The sequence below is a fragment of the Carassius carassius genome, chromosome 5, assembly GCF_963082965.1.
Source record: "Carassius carassius chromosome 5, fCarCar2.1, whole genome shotgun sequence".
In the NCBI taxonomy this organism is placed as follows: Eukaryota; Metazoa; Chordata; class Actinopteri; order Cypriniformes; family Cyprinidae; genus Carassius; species Carassius carassius.
The window spans coordinates 6,330,272-6,352,667 of record NC_081759.1 but is presented as its reverse complement, the minus strand read 5'-3'; the positions used below and the strand labels follow the sequence as shown (position 1 = coordinate 6,352,667).

At 35.0% G+C, this 22,396-nt stretch overlaps 2 protein-coding genes and 1 long non-coding RNA gene across 5 annotated transcripts; 1 reads left to right on the top strand and 2 right to left on the bottom strand.

The window, feature by feature from the left end:
• Positions 1 to 166: 166 nt before the first annotated feature.
• LOC132140705 (carbohydrate deacetylase) lies at positions 167 to 20,793 on the bottom strand. Of its 3 annotated transcripts, none has more exons than XM_059549608.1 (6): positions 20,649 to 20,793; positions 3,906 to 4,084; positions 2,572 to 2,728; positions 1,920 to 2,019; positions 1,489 to 1,666; positions 167 to 1,100 (listed from the first exon to the last, which is right to left on the bottom strand). In XM_059549608.1, exons 2-6 carry the CDS (start codon positions 4,067 to 4,069, stop codon positions 752 to 754), a joined length of 948 nt encoding a protein of 315 aa, XP_059405591.1. In that variant the 5' UTR covers positions 4,070 to 4,084; positions 20,649 to 20,793; the 3' UTR covers positions 167 to 751. The 3 variants fall into 3 exon arrangements, with proteins under 3 accessions (XP_059405591.1, XP_059405590.1, XP_059405589.1); XM_059549607.1 differs by lacking the exon at positions 20,649 to 20,793 and adding an exon at positions 5,076 to 5,226; XM_059549606.1 differs by lacking the exon at positions 20,649 to 20,793 and adding an exon at positions 4,464 to 5,054.
• LOC132140704 (stromal cell-derived factor 2-like protein 1) lies at positions 7,825 to 10,613 on the top strand. The gene is made up of 3 exons (XM_059549604.1): positions 7,825 to 8,089; positions 9,527 to 9,723; positions 9,819 to 10,613. The coding sequence occupies exons 1-3, from the start codon at positions 7,912 to 7,914 to the stop codon at positions 10,095 to 10,097; spliced, it is 654 nt and encodes a 217-aa protein (XP_059405587.1). The 5' UTR covers positions 7,825 to 7,911; the 3' UTR covers positions 10,098 to 10,613.
• Positions 15,665 to 16,752, bottom strand: LOC132140244 (uncharacterized). The gene is made up of 2 exons (XR_009433736.1): positions 16,115 to 16,752; positions 15,665 to 15,800 (listed from the first exon to the last, which is right to left on the bottom strand). It is a non-coding gene; the product is annotated as an uncharacterized LOC132140244 (long non-coding RNA).
• Positions 20,794 to 22,396: the final 1,603 nt, after the last annotated feature.

The window sequence follows — 22,396 nt, the reverse complement described above, 5'->3', positions numbered from 1 at the left end:
AACTGGTTGGTTTAAGCACATTATAAAATGTTTCAAAATATAGTGCAGCAAAATTGCTGTGCTCATGTATTAAAGATTTTTTTTAAATTTTATTTTTACTTTCAATCCTAAATCACTTCCACCAATTTAATACTACCATTTTTAAATCTCCGAAAGAAAACCAGAGTAAAATGACCTCTTTATTTTAGGTTCATAAAAATATCATAAATACATTTGTTAAAAACACTGTACCAAAAATACCTTTCATTTTTAAATATATAAAGTAATTGCTACATGTTTATTTGACTGAAGATCTTCATATAGTTTGTTACACATATATGGCATTGCTGTTAAGATTTAACAGTTCTCTGCAATATTAATATCAGTATTTGAGAGAAACTTGCTCGGATGAGGCAACATTTTCAAAAACAAATCCAGATAAAATTGCACTTTTCTCTTATAAGGACGCAGCTCTCTATATTGGTTGCTTAAAAGTTAACTAAATTAAAAACTAAATGTCTTGTTGAACCATTTAAAAACAGGTCAATCTAATAGTACCTTGTGTTTCTGTTGAATAATTAGTAGAATATAGTTTTGGCTCTACTTCAAGTAGAAGCTTCAAATTGTTTCATATGGGCTTTGGAAGCAGCACGATGAAACTGAATGCCGATTTTTCTGTCTTTCCCAAACCAAGCACTCATACTCTAATGACTAATTGAGGTATCAAGTAAGCTCTTAAAGGAGAACACCCCAAATCCTCTGTTCGAGGTGTTTAAAAGTCTTTAAAGGCACAGAGGTGGATCCCCTGTTGCCTGTAGTAGTTAAGCACTAAAGGGTCCTTCAAAGTATTCAGCTCGTGTAGTCTGTCTGCGGACTGTGAGAAGTCGTCCGGTCCTTCTCCACATCCGCCCTGGTGAGGCTGACTTGGATATCCTGGATGCACCATGAGCTCTGCTGTAACCGGACAATAGGAGTCGGTCGTGGCATCATTGGACTGTATCAATGGGGAGGTCAAACGGTCATCTAGTGTAGCTTCCAGCGTGAAGCCCAAAGCGCGTTTCAGGTTGGACACAGACATGTTCTTACCCATGGTGCTCAGGCCCAGGTAAACGTCAGGCCATCTGAGAAGATAGGCAAAACCAGTATGTAGTTAAATTAAAATTTAGCAGACGCTTTTATTCAAAGCGACTTACAGTGCATTCAGGCTATCAATTTTTACATATCATGTGTTCCCGGGAATCAAACCCACAACCTTGCGCTTGATAGTGCAGTGCTCTACCAATTGAGCTACGGGAACACAGTTGATTTGATTTCATCAGGTAAAAATGTAAGGATAACATTTCAATCATATTGTGTATGTATATACTGCGCCTAATGTATTTGAAGGACAAAAACGTTTATTAAAATGTAACCAAACCTGCCCTAATAACTATACAAGATCCTATAAATGAGGTAAATATTCCTAAAACCTCAACAGGTGCAGATCATTTAAAATGTTGCCTCACAAACCTAATTCCATGGCGATGAAAGACCTCGATCGATTCCAGGGCATCTTTTTCAACCTGTGCATTGAAGTCCCGCAGATGCGGCGGGAGGAAGGTACAAAATTTAAGTCCGGGTTCTATGGGGACCCGTGTGTAGGTGATTCCAAAATCAGAGAGAACTTGTGCAAACACCTCTCGCACCTCTGAAAAACATGGCAAATCATAAAAAGCTTTTGGATGACCTTTATTGATGTTACAAAATATTGCTTCCTATTAAGACTAAAACCCCGACAAAAATGCATCAGTTTCCACAAAAATATTAAGCAGCACAAGAGTTTTCCACATTTATAATAATAAGAAATATTTCTACAGCGTCAAATCAGCATATCTGAATGATTTCTAAAGGATCATGTGACAATGAGAATGAGTAATGATGCTGAAAACAAACCCGGTTACCTGGCAGAATGTGCACATGCTGGTGGCCGTCCATATGGTAGGGCATGTGGCCAACCAGTTCACAAAATCGATTTACCTGGGCTCTGAGCTCCGCCTCCACCTTTTAAACCGAAAACACAACATAACAGAATCAAACAAACTAAGCTGTGTTTGGTTCTGAAGTCTTAAACTTAAATTGGTTTAATACTGCATGTTTAAAACAGGTTATTCCATGAACAGTACTATCCTTAATTACTTTAATCCTTGAAAATAAAAGGTTAAATGCCAAAAACACCATCTACTGAAACTAAACTTTATTAAACAACCTGTTAAATTTACAACAAGGTGGAAAATGGTTATGTCCAAGTAGATTACATTTGTTTTTGGGGCAAACACTCTTGATTAACATTAGTGAAGTTTTAATAATACCAAATTATAAGAGTGATTTTACCACCATTTAGGATTCATATAGTGGCAGGTATTTTAACTACTGCTTTAAAATTTAGAGCACATAATACCATAACTCCTCTTAGAAGCAATAAGTGTAAAGTCCTTTCATGCTCTTTAAGTAACCTTTGACACTGCTGTATAACGAATACAGTCATATACACTGTGATGTAAACACACTGCATGGTTTGAATGCATTCAGGTGTGACTTTCGTTTTCTGTGTACCTCTGACATCTTGAGCTGGCCACTCTGCAAAACTTCCCGGAAGCCCATCTTGCCATGGAAGAATCCATCCTTGTTGAGGAGCGTTGAACCCTTCAGATCCTGAGAGACTGGAAGACCCTCTGAGAGATTCGCATGGAGTCCGATGGGGATGTGATTCCTGTGTGCGAGAAGAGCAGTGTTATTTTAATATCACTGAGATGATATAGATTTATTGCTATTTTGAATCGATTTTCCATTCTCATTTAAATTTTACTTTGTTTTAGTCATTTTATGTTTTTGTCTTTCTTTTCTTTTTTGAGTATGATTTTTTAATGTTTTTTTTTAAGAATTTTCTTCTGCTCACCGAACCTATTTATTTGCTTGAAAATATAACAAAAGCAGTAATCTTGTGAAAACTTTTACTTTTTAAAATGACAGCTTTCTATTTGAATATAGTTTAAAATGTTAATTATTCCTGTGATCAAAGCCACATTTTCAGCATCATTACTCCAGTTTTCAGTGTCACATGATCCTTCAGAAATCATTCTAATATGCTGATTTGCTGCTTGTATATATATATCTTTTTTTCATCAATATTTAAAACAGTTGAACATTTTTTCATGATGTTTTTTTTTGTTTGTTTTGTTTTGTTATAAAAAATTAATTTTATTTAGCAAGTATAGCAAAAAATGTATATTTCAGATAAATGTTGTTCTTAACTTTTTATTCAAAGAAACCTGAAAAAAAATCTACTCAGCATTTTTTAACATAACAATAATAAATGTTTTTTGAGCAGCAAATCAGAATATTAGAATGATTTCTGAAGAATACAGAAATACAGCTTTGAAATCACAGGAATAAATTAAGTTTTAAAATATTTAAATCGTACAAATATTTCAAACTTGTGCTGTTTTGCTGTATTTTGGATCAAATTAATCAGGCTTAGTGAGCAGAACAGACTTCTTTAAAAAAAAACATTTGACTGGATGTAGTTTTATTCATTTTATAGTTTAATTTTTATTTTGTGTTTGTTATTATAGAAAACAAAGTTAAAAAAGTTTCTTAGCAATAAGCTATAATAAAATTCTTAAGTTATGTATTTTATTTCATCTTAGTTATTAGAGTAACAAAAATGCTTTTTTTAAGTTTTAATTAACCATATTAACATTTTGTCTAATCTCTACACACTATCAGTAGGCCTAGTCTTATATTTGGCAATAGGTTTAAAAGACTTGCATAATCATAAGGGAGTGTGTTGTAACATTCTGTTTGAATGTAAGATACTCAAAAATTGCTATCATATTTTCATATTCATCTGCTGGAGATGAAAAGTAGTTGAAAATCAACCGCAGGACCTTTTAGCGAGTTCTGCCGCGTGCTCCGCTGAGACTGCATTGACCAGAAGAGAGACATTAGAGATCCCCCCAGATCTGAAGCAGTCCACAATCCCTTGATTTCTTCTCTCGCAGTACCCGAAATCATCTCCTGTCACCACCAGCTTCACCTTGGCTTGAGGCATCTTCTCCTCCCCTTGCTGATGAAAGACAAAAACACTAGACTACACATTGACCAATATATCCTCTTTATGTTTAATACTGATGCTTTTTACACTAAGCAGAATTTCATTTACTTATTTCTGTATTTTGAAACAATAACAATGACTAAAGGATCTTTAGACAGCACTACATAATATGCATCAAAATAGTTTATAAATAATATTAGGTAGTATTGACAATACTTGTTGCTAATTATGTCATTACATCAAGATTAGCTTGATCTAAAAAGCCACAAATTTATTTGTATCTTTATTGTAATATGGATATGTTTAATCGTAAAGCTATTCGCGAGATACCTGGAAATACCTTAAAACGCTGAGTAATTATAAAAACAATGTATTAAAAAAGTTACTTTACCTGTTGTTTTGCCTTATTCTCAACAGACGGTGCCATCAGGGTATATCCAACATATAATAATACTAACCGATGAAGCGAGATCCGGTGATACTGACCAATTTTTACTGACAGCCGATGAAACGTAGATATCCGTTAAAACGGCCGTATAAAACCGATTATCGATCTCTTAAAAGGGCAGAATTTCCATATGAACACAGACAGAGAAGTCCTAATCTATGAGTCATAAAAACCAATCATTCAGGAAACGATCCTTGAGTCAACGCGTCAAACCACGTCATTCAACATCATCTGTTTAAAGACGAAACGAAACGAGTCGAGACGGTTTGTATGAAACGCGAGTCTCAGCGGCGGCAAAGCTGCTTAACGGGGAATCACCGACTCGTTAATAAGACAGATCTAAAACTCTTCTGCCGCTTTATTCTTCTGGTCGGTGTTAACACGAGAAGCTGCTGCTATCCATCACATATGGTCTACAATCGCATCTAACATACTGCTTATAGATTTACTCCGCTGAGAAACAAGCAAACAAACGTTTTATAATTTCAAAGGGACTAATTGTTTTTGTGATGTACGCTACTCCTGGCTAGCAGTAATAATGTGGTAAACGCTTACCCATTTTATTGCGAGGTTCTTGCCATTAGTTCTTTTTACAATGTATCTAACACAGTGCGGAGAGAATGATCATCTAGAGACGTAAAACTGCAATTTCCTTTTCCGGAGTTGCAACGCCCTCTACCGGATGTGAACAAAACAACGCCACATGTGCAAAGAGGCCTATGAGGTGTCAAAGTTTCTCTTCCTGATTTATATCAGTCTATTTTTAAATTTAAAACATATGTGTTCAATGGATATTTGAGATATATATATATATTTTGTTATTTTTATGTTTTTATAAATATAGATATATTCATTTCATATGATCAATGCTTACCATTTGTTTTTAAATTATACATTTGATTTTGTCTAAGATGTTGGCAACCAAAAACACGATATGCCACTTTAGGAATAAAAGAGACTGAATCAAAAGATGACAGTGTGGTGTTTTAGAAAATAGATATTTTATAGATAATGTTAAAAACTTTTTGTGAACATATATAGAAGTTTTTAATCAGCTATAATTTAAAAACAGTAATAAACTATGCTTTAGGCATACTCACCAGAGCCAGGACAGTGTTATTAAGCTGAATGTTATCCTTGTACACAGACTTAAGGCAGCAGGTGTGACTTTTACTTACGTGTCTGTGGAGGCTTTTGAATGTTTTCCCAAGACACGTAACCTCATTCATAAAGAGAGGGAGGGGATCATGTTTGTGATCTTTCTTTCCTGCATGTTAATGAAGTGTTTTTAACTTCAGCCACCTGATGTAGAAATGATATGCATGGCATCACTTACATTATGTGTTAGAATACACTGTAGCTCAACAGTTTACTGGAAACAGTGAGAGTTCAATTACTTTTTGAAATGTGATACATTTAGCTTAAAAACAATGAAACTCTGAAACATGTCTTGTTCCTCTTTTTATTAATTAATATTTATATGTCTAGATTTTGTTAAACTCAAGAATGCATGTTAAATTAGGACTACACTTTATATTTTTGGCTAATAAAAATGAAATAATAAAATATATATGTTAAATAATACAATTAAATAAATACAATCTAAATATAATAAATAAGGTAAATATGAGGTAGTTTTAACCAAAGGTTAACCTGTGCAGGCTGTCATGTGTAAATGTCGAAATGTTATACAATTAATTCATTAAAAAAAAACAAAACAGTGGTTTGATTATTCAGTTTGTTTGCTTTTCTTTTCTTTTTTTACATGTTTTAGTACTATTTTGTTATTAACTTATAGTGTGATAACATGCCCTAATAATAATAATAATAATAATAATTCGAATCATTGAATCCAGACATTTTTGCAATTCTTTACGAAAAAAAATAGTGTTAATTGATACTGTTAATTAATTACCAGAATTTGTAAATATCTATTAATGCATTTTAAAATGCATGAATAAAAGTTTCGTAATATTTCTAGTTTATTTGTATGTACATGTACATGAACTAATGATCTGTTAATGAGCCGCTTGTATAGACCCCTTAAAAGTTTGTACAAATTCCAACGTTTTCGGGTGGGCGGGGCTTAGCTGGAGGCAAAAAGAGGTGCGGACGCAATGTTGACAAGCGTAAGCTAGCATGTTTTAGGAGGGATTTATTAAACATGGATGCAGAAGAAGGTTCGGAACTTTCCGAATATGTACAGTCCCTGACTCTGCTGCTTTTTTTTAATTAACTCTCGCGGATGGAAGCAGGCTACCTGATCCGTATGCCATACGGCCATATGAATTACTTTTTGGGTGGTATGGGGAATTTTGTCAAGGCTTATTTACTAATGTAACATATCGCTGGGCTAACTATGATTAGCAATGTGTATTATTTTATTCAAAGGGCCATCCATCTATCGCTGTATGTTTGTTTAACATTTAAACTAGCAAGTGCGCTGAAGGTTGGCGACTTTTCACCTATAAAAATGAAACTTGCTGATTTACTAGATAAAAACAACACACCAGTTCATATGCATAGATTATTTTACCTGATATGAAGTGTGCACTGCAAACACGAGCAGTGACCTCACAGTGATGTAGGCGATTAAGGGGTATTTTTTTATTATTATTATTATTAAACATTCATTCAAAAATACAAGTATGACAGAACATATGTCAAGTAAAAGAGCCAGGGGTTCAAGGATGACCAAACAATTACAAAACAAAAAAGACAGAGTAGAAAATAAATAAAAATACAATAAGTTTAAATAAAAAATAAATAGGAAAACAGATTACACAACCAAAAACTTCCTCTTCCCTCAAAACATAAGATGATAGTCAGATAGAAATTATACAAAAACATCAAAAAGTGAGCATACATTCAAAGTTTTAGTTGCCTTTTTGTTACAGGAGGTAGATAAAGATTTTATATAAATTTTAATATCTTCTAGAAAGTAAGAGAAGTGGGGCGTGACTTTCATAACCTTACATTTGTGGATAAAATATTTTGCAAGCAAAATAATTAAGTTGCAGAGAAAGTAAACATTTCCATATTGCTTCTCAAAAGTGAAAATTCCAAACAAAACATCCTTAAAGAAAAGCTCAAAGTCATTGTTTATGAAGTTTACAATGAATTGGCAAATATCTTGACAAAGTTTTCTTATATAAACACAATGCCAAAAAAGATGCAGGACAGTTTCTGGTTGTGAGGCGATTAAGGGGTCATGTAACGTTGTCTTGACGTCACTCTATCGTCGCCCAATCACTGGTTTCCGTGTGTGCGCGTGGACCACTTCCTTGTTTTCGGACTTGTCATGATGTGATTGGTTAGAAAGCGTGTCAGCGTTTGAATGGGGTTCTCCGTATCCATCTTACTGTGATGTACATAGGCACGAGCTATAACAATGGAAGCATTAAGAGTTCTGTCTGTCTTTCTGGATGTCATTTTAGTGGCTTTCATGTTTGCCCAATGCGGCGCTCGTGATCTGGACTCCAGCTACGTTACGTGTGGATCTGTGGTCAAACTGCTGAACACTCGTCACAGCGTCAGACTTCACTCGCATGATGTCAAATACGGATCAGGTAGAACCACTATCTGTCTATAGAATCATAAACTTCAGCCATTTAGTTCTCAGAGAATGTTTATGTTCTAGTTGACAACTTAATCTTCACCTTCAGTCTTTTGTAATGCACGTATATTGATGATATTCCTCAGTATATTATCAGCTGGTGCATGTATGCATTAGCCAGGAAGCTAATGACTGCTAAGATTTCTAATTAGTAAACAGTAAAGTACTGTATTTGTATTTCCGTAAGCCAGTTATAGACTCTCATTCGTCCCCATTGGATTATTTTTGCTGGTTTGGATGTATTGTGTTTACCTGAAAGATTTATGTAATCATGACGACAGGTGGACTACAAAATACTAAAAAGTACATTGATAATACCATATATTTAGGTACAGTGGTAATACATATATTTATTCAAGTGGCTTTTTTAAAAATGTTTTTTTTTTTTTGCAGGTTTTAGATTTTTTCTTTTAAAAAATCTTGCTCTGTAATATCTGTTAAACTGTAACTGTACATAATATTGGAAATTTAGCTTTGTTATGGATAAGATTTAAAAGTATGTAACAATACAGAAAATTACCATAATAATAATAATAAATAATTATAAAGTGATATTTAACTTGGTCAATCCAGGTGTTTTTTTTAAAGTGTTGCTTAGATTAGATTTTTGTATAATTATCCATATGTGTCTATACATAAATAGACTGAAATAAATATATATATATGCAGATGTTAGCAGTTGTTTAGGTAAAATTGTTGTGTAATTATCTGTATGTGTCTATACAGAAATTGACCAAAAATAACTTAGTAATAAATAATAAACAAAATAACTTAATAATAAACAAAATGATCCTCTGAATATCATGAATAATAAACAAGATTAGAAATTATTATTATCATTATTATTATTATTATAACTAATTAATTCCTTACAAATATTTCTAAATATTTTTGAATGTATATTCATTAAGACTTTACTTAAAGCTTTTATGTATAATGTTATACCATTATATTTTATTTATATAATTTATAATGTAAATATTCTAAAAGCATCTTTAATGAATTAATTATGCCTTGTAATGCACCTTATAATGCATTGTACAATCTCATTAATAATTATAACCAGAGTTAAGACATTATAACACTTATCAATTCATTGTTACACTTCAGTTATAATTATTTATGACAAGATGTATTACAACACACATTATGAATAATTATAATGCATTATACCCCTTAATAACCCTTTGTAATGCATCATACATAAACACTTTATGTAAAGTGTTACCTTACACAATATATAATGCATGACTTATGTTTTTCTTGTTCAAAATTTAATGGGATGCAAAGTGAGTACTTTGGAGTACTATATAATGAATTTGAGGTCCAAGATGATATCCATATCAAATAAATATATGCTCAAATAATAGATGGTTTACACCCTCTGCAGGAAGTGGCCAGCAGTCAGTAACCGGTGTGGATTCTGCCGATGATGCCAACAGCTACTGGCGTATCCGTGGAAAACCAGACAAAGTTTGTCAGCGTGGGGAGCCCATTCGATGCGGTCAGGCCATCCGAATTACACACATGAAGACCGGACGCAACCTACACTCACATCACTTTAGCTCTCCACTGTCTAACCATCAGGTAGATCCACACAACAGTCTCCTCTCTTAACCTACATGTTCAGATGACTGTAACCGGCTGGATTTGAATCACATTGATTTGTTTTATGTCTGCAGGAAGTGAGTGCATTTGGTGAAAATGGAGAAGGAGATGATTTAGACGTATGGACCGTGCAATGTGGCGAAACATACTGGGAACGTGACGACACAGTTCGAATTAAACACGTTGCCACTGAGGTTTTCCTCAGTGTAACTGGAGAGCAATACGGTCAACCAATCAGAGGCCAGCATGAGGTCCATGGAATGCCTTCACCCAATCAGCATAACTACTGGAAGGTTATGGAGGGGGTTTTTATTCAGCCCAGCAATGATCCAGCGCGCCACGATGAGCTCTGATGATTCCACTGGCTACATTATCGTAGCAAGCGACTGAGAATTCCACTCACACATGCTGTGAAACCCTCTCTATAACTAAACCTTCAGTTTCTATAAAGTTTTACTTTTATTAGTCAAAATTGTGTGATGCAATTTTTGAAAAATTTCACCTGCAAAATGAACTTCACAGGCAAATAGGTTTGTTTTATTAGATTGCTAATGATTGGAATGTTTTTTTGTTTTTTTACAAAAGGGATTACAATTAAATGACATTCCAGGATTTTGGGGTTTAAAACGGAGTATTTTTTATTATTTATATTAGGTTGGATTACTACTGGAACAAATGGCATTGTGCTATCAAATAGTGTTTTTGCACACATGAAATTCAATTCTTAATGGAAAAATAACAAATGGTCATTTCTGCTTTGGTTTAAGTTTATGTTACTGTAATACCCAATAGTTGTTTTCCCCATCATACTGTATATGACCCGATATGTACATAATTTGGTGAAAGCTTAAATAAAGTTTTTGAAAACATACTGTAGGTATTTTTTTATTTCAGTTTCACATACTTTTTTAAAGAACCATAGAATTAAAAAACTGTAAACAAGCAGATGGATTGTTGTGATGCCCAGTTTCTGAATACTGTCAGTAAATACAGGACACCATCTAGACTTTATTAAAGATTACTCTAAAATTACAATTACAATCACCTATCAAGATGATTATTTCTGCTTCTAACTCTCGCTTCTCTGGAAAATGAAAGATGACACGCAGCATCCAAATGGGGGCAGCATTTAGTAAGTGTTTGGCACACACCGCAAGAATATTGAAATGAAGGAAATATCACTGTGAAACGTGTGTCTAGGACAAGTATACATTATGTTTAATAACTCAAAACGCGGACGTAAAGTGAGGACAAATGACTAACCCTTATATATTGGAACAATGAAAAGCTAAAAATCTAGATGACCAAATGAAAACTGCTGTTTTAAAAGAATATATTGTGTTAAACGGACAGTTAATTCTTATATTTTGTTAATAAAACAAACACTAACTGCTATACTGCGCTATTATTTATATTGAGACTTTTTTGTCAGGCTGATTTTAATCAAATCTTTACAAAGATTCGTCATGGTAAGCAGAGATTCCGTCGAAATGTGGTCATTAAATTGAAACCAAACGAAAGATTCTTTAATCTTACACTGTTTGAATCAGATAGGCTATCATTTTAATTTATTGTGGTTTTAATGTAGCATCCACTAAGTGAATAGTTACTTTCTAATTAGTTGTTCCAAATGGTTTAGCCTTGTATATAGACTATAACACAACGTAACAGCAACGGCAATACGCCAAGACAAAAGGAAAAAAAAAACTTTTTCAAATAGGTGAATTACTGTTTTTATAGCCTAACTATTTAACTTATTGAACTTCCTTGACTGATACCGTGGCTTAATCTGTCCTGTAATGTCTTCTGTATGTAAATTCTGTATGTTCCTCTTCTGTATGTAAATTTTGATATTTAAATGGTTTTGGTTTTGTAAATTTGACTTACCATAGTGTTTCCCACCACTGCTGTCCAACTCTGATGCTGTATGACCGCTGATGACTCTCCTCCTGAGGGATGTCAAAACCAAAAAATCCCTTTTGTATCTTCCCTCACTATTTTAGGATGATGCTGATTTGAGTAATGGAAGAATGCAGATAATGAGAATTAAACCGATTAGATTAATAATAACGTCCCACCTATTTTAATAGAAACCGGTTATGTAGCCTAGTAAATAACTGAACAGACATGAGTGTAAAAGCATATGTTATAATAACATTATGGAACATTAGTACATGATGCTCAACATCGTAATTAGCAGACAATGAAACGCCTAGATTAAATATACGCACTTTTTTTAATTAGTTAATTAAGTTTTCCTATTGCTAATTTACACTTCAATTAACATGAAGTAATAACGTAAGCATAATCTAATTGAATGGTTCCTGATTTAATGAAAATAAAATTAAGAGTTGTCAAACAGCCTTTCTTTAACTAAGATGTTATTTTATCACTAATGCGAATTTTATAAGTTTTATAAACGAGTAGGCCTACTCATTTAAGCTTAATGCAAATAAATTGTTGCCTAAACATTTTTTAATTTTTATGTAAGAAGGTCGAGTTTGAATCGTAAGAGGATCGGATTGATTTATTTTTTCTTCCGTCTTCCCAGAAGATGGCGACATAATATAACACAGTGGTTGCGTATTTCCGCTAGTCAGTCACCTATTATAAACTCTAGTATCTAAAAAGATTCATCTAATATGGTACAGAGAAGTGGCTTATCTAAATCGAGCTGCTTCTGTATTAAAAACACTTGTTTTTATTCTCATCCTGTATTAGGCTATGCGCCTTCATTGTCGATTCTACACACTGCAGCTGTTTGTCGGCTATATTCTTACAACGCAACATAATAAAGAAAACCTTTTCTCTGGTTGTCAGGATCACTCATCAGATATGTCACCATATCTGAGACACAATCTTGACGCAGTGCCATACTGCACCAAGAGAGAAGCACATGGTTTTAATAGCTCAAAAGCTCTTTATTGCACTATTCATAATCAAATTAATAGCTGGGCTGAGTATCCACGTGGATGGGGTAGCCATGAAAACACGTCCTCACAGGGTTGAGTGAAGAGCTATGATAAAAAACACCGTACTCAAGAGAAGACAAGCATTTGGGTTACAACATGACTGAATGGCGAGCGTGAGAGTGACTAGGAAATTGAAGTGTTTGAGGTCGAAATATTATGTGAACCACTACGACTGGATCTGAAATATGCCTTTAGAAAGTCAGCTTGATTGCAAAATTATCTCTATGTCAATTTAAGAAACTCCAAAAGCACAAAAGACGTAATTTGTCATATTAGCAGTAAATTAATGCAAAACTTAAAATAAATAAATAAATAATAATAAGTGTTTAGGCCATTTACATCAAGGGCGATAACGATATTTAGTTTTAAAATGGGCTAGCTGTAAATGTTAAATAAGAGCAAAGTCCATACCAGATCTACGATAATGGCAGAGGTGAATAATCACAGGAATCATTTTCAGAACATTTTCTTTCCAGCTAATAAACCATAGAACACTGACAGCCAATCAGAATCAAGAGAGTGTGTGCTTTTAAAGAGATAGACTACATGGCGCATGTTATTGTGCTTATAGGTGGACCCTAATTTGGTTATCGTTGTAAAAAAAAAAAAAAAAAAAACACACACAAAGGTGATGTTGTGGATTTTCAACAAATTTGGAGGTGCAAAATCTAAATGAATCTATAAACCTAATAAAATGTCATCTTAAATATGGTCAAGCAACTGCAAGACACTATAAATCTCATAGAACTCTCTTACAATACACTAAGGCAAGTAAATATTGTTATGGACATTTCATCATATCTGAAGATACAATAACATTTTGCATGAATTGCTGCCATACACCTTAAATAAAGTGACATTTAACTTCGCAAGCAGGCGATACACATTATTTCTACAGTTAATAACAGCATTTAAGTAAGAAAAACACATACTATTTACGTATTTGATGCATTTTGCTTTTATTGAATTCTGATTAGGTACAGACCAAATTAAAGATTTGAAAAAAAAAAAGAAAAATTGCTTGTATTCCTCATTTTAAAGTCACTTTGGATAAAGCATCTGCTCAATTAATAAATGTAAATAGCAACCACCATTTACAAAAGTTATATGGATAGATTAGCACATGCTTTGTGGCTCATCTGGGTTGAAGCATGCAGGGGAGCATGTAATTTGTGGTAAATGAGGGATAGGTGTGTGTTTGGTGGTCTGGTCCAGTGGACTGATGCCCTTTCATTATTGCACTGCTAGCTGCAGCTCCCACAGTAGTGCAACAGGGAAAGAGTGTCAGGCAACAGACAAACAATGGGACCAGGAACATGTTCACACAAACAGAAAGGGTTTAGAAATAATCATATTCCACTAAACTGTTATAATTTCTAAATAGCAAAATGCATTCCAGCCATTTCAGGTGGTCTAAGACATAAAACACTAATTCAACATCCTTTGGAAATACACCTGTGGATCTCTGAGCATCACAAGAAATGCTTTCCCATGCCTTTCACGATCCAGATCTCAGACCTCACACAGCTTCATATTACTACATGCATACACATACTCACTCAAGGTTAACCTATTGATTATGAGATCATGACATTTACTAAATTAAAACTATTTGAAACAACATTTAGAGAGCTAGATTTTCATCATGCATGACCTGAAATTCAGCATTCCTCACATATAAAGGATATTCAGTTAAGTTGTTCAGCTGGCAATAGTATTTTTCAGTTACCTGTGCAAAAAACACAATTTTCAAATACAAATTGAGGTAAAAACAGTTGTGTTTTTAAATATCAATATTAAATATGTCCACCAGAGAAACCAAGGAAGTTAAAATTGTTGTCTACTGGAATATGACAGTGCTGTAGTAATTTATTTCTCAATTAGACCTATAACATTGAGACGGTTCATCACGTTGAAGAAAAATTATACATTATCGAAAACAGAAATATTTCTTTCAAAATACATTGATGCCAGAAAAGCTGGTTTACAGTGGACAACTAGAGTAGTCTGAATAAACTGAATTATCCTGGGTCTATTACGATTGCACAAAATTAGTCACAATAAGACTTTGCAAAGGAGAGTGTGTTCTCTGACTTAATGATATAATTCATATTAGGAAAGGTTTAAAATGTAATCGTTGTTAAGTGTTTGCACTACTAAAAGCAAGCTATCTACAACCACATCAAAATGTTTGTGGGCCATTTACTTTTAATATTAAATGGGTGCTAATTATTGTATTACATATTAAACGATTTAGAAAAGCAAACCCATTATTTCTCCACAAAAGAATTCACAGACTGATATCTTGTCAAGCCTCAGCACTACATTATTGTGCATTTGAATAAAAATGACCAAGGACAATCAAATCCCTGAATGTTCCTGAAATTGCAGATTACCCTTAAAGTCAAGACCCTATAAGCAATATTGCACTACTCCATAAACAGTGAAAAAAGCAGAGGCAATATTGATAGGGTCTCGCCTGCAAGATGCATTTATCATGACAATCACACAGCACTTAGATAGCACGCCTGTGCAAAACACAATATCTAGGGGTTTAAATCCCAAAATGGTTAGACTGAAAATGGTTCCTGCTCTACAACACGATACGCAAACCTCTTTGTGACATCTGACCCTTCACAGCCTTAAACCAAAGTGAACAGCAAAATGCTGCTCATTTCAACATTTATTTACAACAGAATTCAGTTTAGTTTATTTGCTGCCAAACAACATGCTTCATGAAATGTTGTTTAATATAGCAAAAATGTTGAGGGTTGTGTAGGCTACATGGTTGAGTTTAAATGCTTCCATCTATAATAATACAATTGAATCCACATTTGTCAGGAAAATTACCAAGAATACATAGACGCAGATGGACTGACTCAGGCATTCAAATAAGAGAAACACAGAGTAGAAAGCATATTGTAGGCCCTTTGGTTATCTTCGTCCAAAAGCAGTCTTGGTGCTCTGCAATTCCAAGCATACCAGCTTCTGCCTTGGAGTTAACGACATGCTTCAACAGGATGTTTTTTTTCCTCTCCCTTGGGAATTTCACATTGAACTCACATGCATGTTCTCACTTGTCCCCTTTGGTAATAAAACACGTTAAACAATTTACCAATTAGGTTTCATGCAGTGAACTTACAGTCAAAATGTATCACGACAAGAGGGCGAGAATACGACACCACAAAGTTACAAACAACCAGTATAGGGTATAAACTGACCACACTGACTAACCAGTAGTGGTCCTGTAGTAGAAGAACGTTACGCGCTGTTTACTAATCCTATAGTATGTAAATACGCGCCATTTCGATAATACGAATTCGTGTGGCGATTTTACAATGTTCTACATAGAAATATACAGAATGCACTACCAAATCTGTAGGTGAATGCAAACTTACCTCTCCTCGTGTGAAGCTTCAAAGCCCACTAGCTAAGAGCTGAACCAGGATCATGAGAACAGAGGAGCTGTAGGCCTCAGCATGCTATAGTGGCCTATGAATGCGCTGCGCATGCGCGTTGCGGTATAGCGCAACATTCCTCCTCATACACCCAGTTCAGACCGGTGAGTCTCAAGCTTACCTTCTACTGTAGAGCCCCGGTATATACGGGGCAATGATAAATACCCCAGATGATAAAAAGGAGAAATCTTTTAATGGTCTAATTTAAAACACGCGTGCAAAATTATCATGCAGTGTTTTTCAAAAGACCATAAAATACTTTACGCGAATTCACACAACTATTATTAAAACAAGCCTAATATTAATACGATTTTTATTAAATGTCATGAAAATGACAAATTTATGTTATGACGTAGAATTAGGCCCTTCCTTTGAACAAAGTGAATAAAGCGTGCATTTTCATAAAAGGGAGATTTAAATAAATAAAATAACAGACACAGTCAAGTCATGAAGGTCTACTTTAAATGGTTCCTCTGTTTTTTTTTCGTTTTTTTTTTCTTCTTTTTGTCATATGACAACAAAATGGTTGCTGATTGTTTGTTAGAAAATGCAATTCTAAACATTAAAGAATTATTAATTTTAAAACAATGACAGACTTCTTATGCCAATATTGCTTTTTTATCAAGATTTGTTTAGATTAAAAGTGTTTTACAATCTCAGCAGTTACACCACCTAGACATTTGAAGTTCCAAACTCGAGAAAAAAAGGACAAAAAAAGGACAAGATATCGAAATAATTCAGTGTTCATCATAGAATAAACTTTATTTTTGTACGAATTGCATGCAATATATTTAATTAAAAAATATGCGACACGCTGTTGACTTGCATATAACTTTTATAGTATATTATACAAAGTCTGTGTGTGTTGCGCCAGTCAGCATATTCACACACACCGACCTGCCTACGTATCATTACAAGCAACTTCGTTTGGCTAGATATCCAGTCTTTTGATGAGACAACCGAAAAAGTTCAACTTGCATAACCTTGCAGATACTGACCAAGAGTAAAATGTCACTATGGACGACCTCCCCTCCTCACATTCCCTCCGTTTCCTCCCCTCTTGGAAAGTGACCTGCCCCCTACATTCCTTACAAATAGTTCCATCCCCCACCGATCTGGCTCAAACAAGAGAATCACCCCTTCCTTCTGCCTTCTGGAAGAGCTCCTTCATTATAAATAAAAATCTAAATATATGGTTACACACCTACCAGTTCTGTTTAGTAGGGAGCTATAGGGAGATGGAAGCACTGCTGTTACAAATACTTTGCATCAAACGGTTTAATTCTCATAGCACTGATAGGCTTATTTACTAGTAAGCGTTAGAGAACCCAATAATTGCTTTGGCTCTGAATTTACAATAAATATCTTAAATCTCTAATTTGAGAAAGATAGGGGGAAAACATTCAATAATAAAGTTTAACTGCACGAAGAATAAAAGTATATAATTAAATCATTAAGAAAACATTTATTATCGTTAGTGATTTAAATAGGCTACACCTCAAACAAACAAAACAAACAAACAAACAATATATATATATATATATATATATATATATATATATATATATATATATATATATATATATATATAAAAATTGTTCTTCAAAGAAAATAAATACAATTCAACACGTTGCTGTTTACTACAAAATGCATAGGGGGTGAAGCTATATTTAAAAACTGCAAAAGGACGTCCATAAGGCTTTATAGGAGGATATTATTATTATTGGCTGTTTTGTGAACATTTTGTGTGCTAGTGACATTTACGATTCGACGAAAACATACAAAATGGCGTTTAGATGATTATTTACGTCCGCTCGTTATTATTCACTGCTTTTGTGCACCTCTTTGCCAGCAGGCCTCATACAGAAGTTCCCGAAATATGCAAAAGGTTGAGAAACTCACTTCAAAGCATTTTTGGAGTGTTACTTAATCGAACACGTGGTTTTCAATGCAAACGAAGACGACCTCAGTCGTACAAAATGTTCTTTCGAAGGAGGCGTGGTCTTGTAGGCATTTTCAATAAGTGGAAAAATCTGGTGTCACAGATATACCATAGCTCAAATACTGCAGTTCACACGCCTGGTGCATGCTCTACAATAGTGCTGTTGGGCATGGAATCAATCCAACATCGTGCACACATCTGGACCCATATAGGTGGTCTATACTCGTGCGAAACCCCATATTCGCTATTTGAAATAGTAGGCTACTTAAATGCCCTTTAACCATATACCGTTCGTCCCAGCTTTGTTTAAGGCTCTAGTGGGTGAGTAGGCGAAAGCCGAATGCAATGACAATACTATTGCACTGCTTGAGTAGATGGTTCAGTAGTGCAACATCGTCAAAGCAACAGACCTTAGCACATCCGAGATGTATGGGCCACCTTTGAACGGGCCTTCAACACAACGGGGCGAGATCACCCTTCGTTGTTGAGCTCACTCAAGTGAATTGAAGTAACGAGGTGTATATATATATATATATATATATATATATATATATATATATATATATATATATATATATATATACACACAATAGATCGGTATGCTTGAAGCTAGTAAAAATATTTGCTACACGTCTTGCTTTAATTGGCAACTAACGAATTACGCTTCGTTCTATTTTTCCTCGAGCTCGTCAGCATTTGTTGCCTTATAATTCTGTAATTGTGCAGCAACGCCATTGTGACGTCATAATTCGTCTTTATGGAATCAGTCCATTACACCTGTTGTTATATCAAATGAAATGTAGACGAATACATACACTGAGGGTGGGATAACCTAAAAGCTTAGGGGAGGGGTGAAGGTTAGGCTACTTTTTCTTTCCTCCTTTTTTATTTATTTTTGTCAGCCAATGCCCTTTTAATATTGCACTGCTCATCTGACTGCACAGTAGTACAACAGAAAAAGGGCCCTGGTCAACAACAGTAAAGAAACTGAACACGGGGTGTGTTATAATGGATTGAATTAAACTGATTTATCAAAAATCACACGTGACCCACACAGAGTGAATCCACAAAATGACTAGAAATTTTGCATGTACTGATCATAACAGTAGCTAATTATGGTCATAATTTAACAATTAAAGCAATTTATGTTTCCTATATGCGTATGTCTAAGAATAAATAAGGAGTGCTGGAAGGCAAAAATAATTATAACAAATTAAAAATCTCCAAACCTTCCACCTGAGGTTTGCTGGCTGTTATTAAAGCTTAAAAATTGAGGGAAACAACGCACATGTAATTATAAAGAACCAAGCAGGACGTGGCAAAATATCTGAATTAACATTTACATTAAGCAGCAATGGTTTCACACGTGTTTCATGCAATTTCAGCATCATGAACACAGTGCTTTGAGTGAGATACGAAGGTAGAGAGAAAAAATAGGGCAAAGAGCACATTCCCCGATAGCTACAGTATGAGAAACCTTCGTTTAATTTGTATTATTCTTGTCCCCTTTGCCAAAGTGGCAATTTGACCCCCCAATTTGAATGGTTAGGGGACAAGGTGAGGGGGCGGAGGCTCCTTAAGGTTGTTATTTTCAATGCATACATTAACAGTGTTTTTGGACACTTCGGGGGGGGAAAAAACACGGAAGATTTTAATTTTACCTAAAATAATTTTTTTACATTTGGCTGAGATGTAAATATTCATCCGAGCTGAACAAATCATACTTTTTGGCTAACTAAAAACAAACATATTTATGCACAACCTCGTGCATACATCCAGTACAATTTTACCCAGTAGTAGTTACAGATATAAAATGATATAGGCCTATAGAAATTGATAAGACTGTTTTTTTTTCGCAATTAGAATGGCACTGTAAAAGCACACAAAAAGCCTCGATTTCAATACAAATTCAGAAATGTATCTACAAACAGCACTTGCAACAAAATAATTAATTCCTGCACATTTTTGTTTCGGTTTATATAGACTTTACACCTAAAATATTTTAAAAAAGAAAAGTGGCACATCCTGTTGCCACTTCTCTATTTCACTTGAGCTGTATTTCCAAAATCGTTTATTTTACAGTTAACGTATACTGATTTAGACTGTGTAGAAAAACACGTGGAAAGCACGGACTAGGCTTCCCAGACCCTTTTGCAAGTTAAACATTGGCTTCTTGGGAATATGGTGAAGTTAGATGCTTTACATGGATTCCTCGGACTAAATAGGCTGCAACAGATCAACACTGATGACAATAGAAGAGAATGAAAGGAGATTGTTCCCTCGGACTGAATGAGAGCCTGACAGACAAGACTTCTCAAACGCGTTGCCCTCTTGATATCCTCACCAGCGCGCGCTTCACATTTCTAACAACAGCCATGTCAAGGGGCTTCTATGGCACCCCATTCTTCGTTCTCCCCACCCAAGCCGACTCAACGTTGTCGTTTTTGCCCCTGAGCTCCCGCCATTTCCACCAAACCACCCGGATGCTACTCACAAACAGAAAGAGGACCCCCTTAATTTCATGAATGGTACCTGGCCAAGGGAGGGACAATCCTAGAAGTAGAAGACACCGACAAAAAGAGAAAAAGTTGGACCGAAGGGTTGCAAGGCAAGAAGCGCGAATATCTTCCAATATATTCGCTTTCACCCCGCGTAACATAGTGCCATCCCGTCACGCTCGCGCATTATTTCCCCTCGTGGTCTAAAAAAATCAAAACCGTGATTTATACATGGCAAGCCAATGGCCCTCTTTGCTCAAGACTCCATCTTTGACTAGTTGACATTCAGCTCTTGCTGAAGCAAATTCTTCATTTGCATGCGTCTTCGCTATTGGCCCGTTTCTGCGCTAGTCTTTGCCGCTTGAAGAACCATTGGTTGAAGTCAAAGGCATTTAACTGTCTTGTGAATCCCGCTATAGGCTACTTGGAGTGAAACGTCACAGTACAGTTTTAGTTTAACAATGAACGCTCAAATTCTGCTCCCCATTCACAAATTTCTTCTTATGCTCGATTGAAAGACTACATGTATTGTAGTTTTAAAGTAGCAGATTGCATAAAAACGGTTATTAAATTCCATGTCACAGGGACAAAACCATGAGGTCAATTTTAGAAACGTTTACTGTGAACTGTATAGCCTACGTTTAAAAAAAACACTTAACTAGTCAAATACTAAAATAATTATAATGGAATTGGATCATCATTTAGAACCACTTCTATCTCTAGAACTTTCAGAGCTATCAAAAAGAAACAAATAACGATCCTATAAGAATATAAAGGATCCTGCATGAACTGAATTTCTAATAAAACAGAAAAATAGGAATTTCTTCTTTTTATCTTTTCATCATCTATCCAGAAGGGCCTTATGTGTCTCGTAGAATCATATAGGATTCTTATTGCTATCTTATCTACAAATATAAATTTCACATTTCTACAAACAGAAGTTCCTTTAGCATTGAGGATTCAGGAAAAATACATTTATTTGCACTTGCATAGCAGAAAACCATAATGACCCTTTCAAATATTTAAACAGGTCATGTTGTATACTGTACAAATAGCCTGCAATTGTTAATAAAAGAGCTAGGCTATATCTGCCTGATTTAACTGATAAATATTAGTTTTGTTGATAGGCTTATACAGAACTGTGAAGTTAAGTAGCCTAATATTAAGTTAAGTTTTTTAGTATGCATTCAACAGTTCTTATAGTTGTATGTTTCCGGTCAAATTAAACATTGAATTATTATATAGGCTATTTAATCTAATTTCTGTCAGCCCTAATGCAGACAGTTTGAATAGAAATTCTAATTCTAGTTTTCTTTGGTGAGCCTGCTTTGTAAGAATTTGACGGTCCCGCTGATTTTTGGAGCCTCTCAGAGAAGACAGCTTAGAGAAGCAACTGTGGAATGCACTGAGAAAGCTATAGGTCTCTGAGATAGATATGGTGACCCGAGGAGAGAGAGGAAGGGGGGCCCTCAGTGGAGGCCCTTTGGTTGACGCCTAGAGGAGGGCAGCGGCCTGTAAAATCCGGCATTCCTGACCAATGGAGCTTAAATAATGGCATTGTCCGGCGGAAAAGAACCGCCTCTCGCTGTCTTACTCTCCCCCGTTTACTGTGGGGACCTGATTGTGTAGCTAATCGGCAGAGAGCGTTTGATCCAAAGCAAAGCGTGAATTCAGTATGCAGCAGACGTGTCAAGAGGGACACCCTCCTCTCCCTCACCCCTTCTATAAAACACACACGAGAGAGGGCCTAGTTATACCTTCTTAGTGCACGGTGTTTGTTTG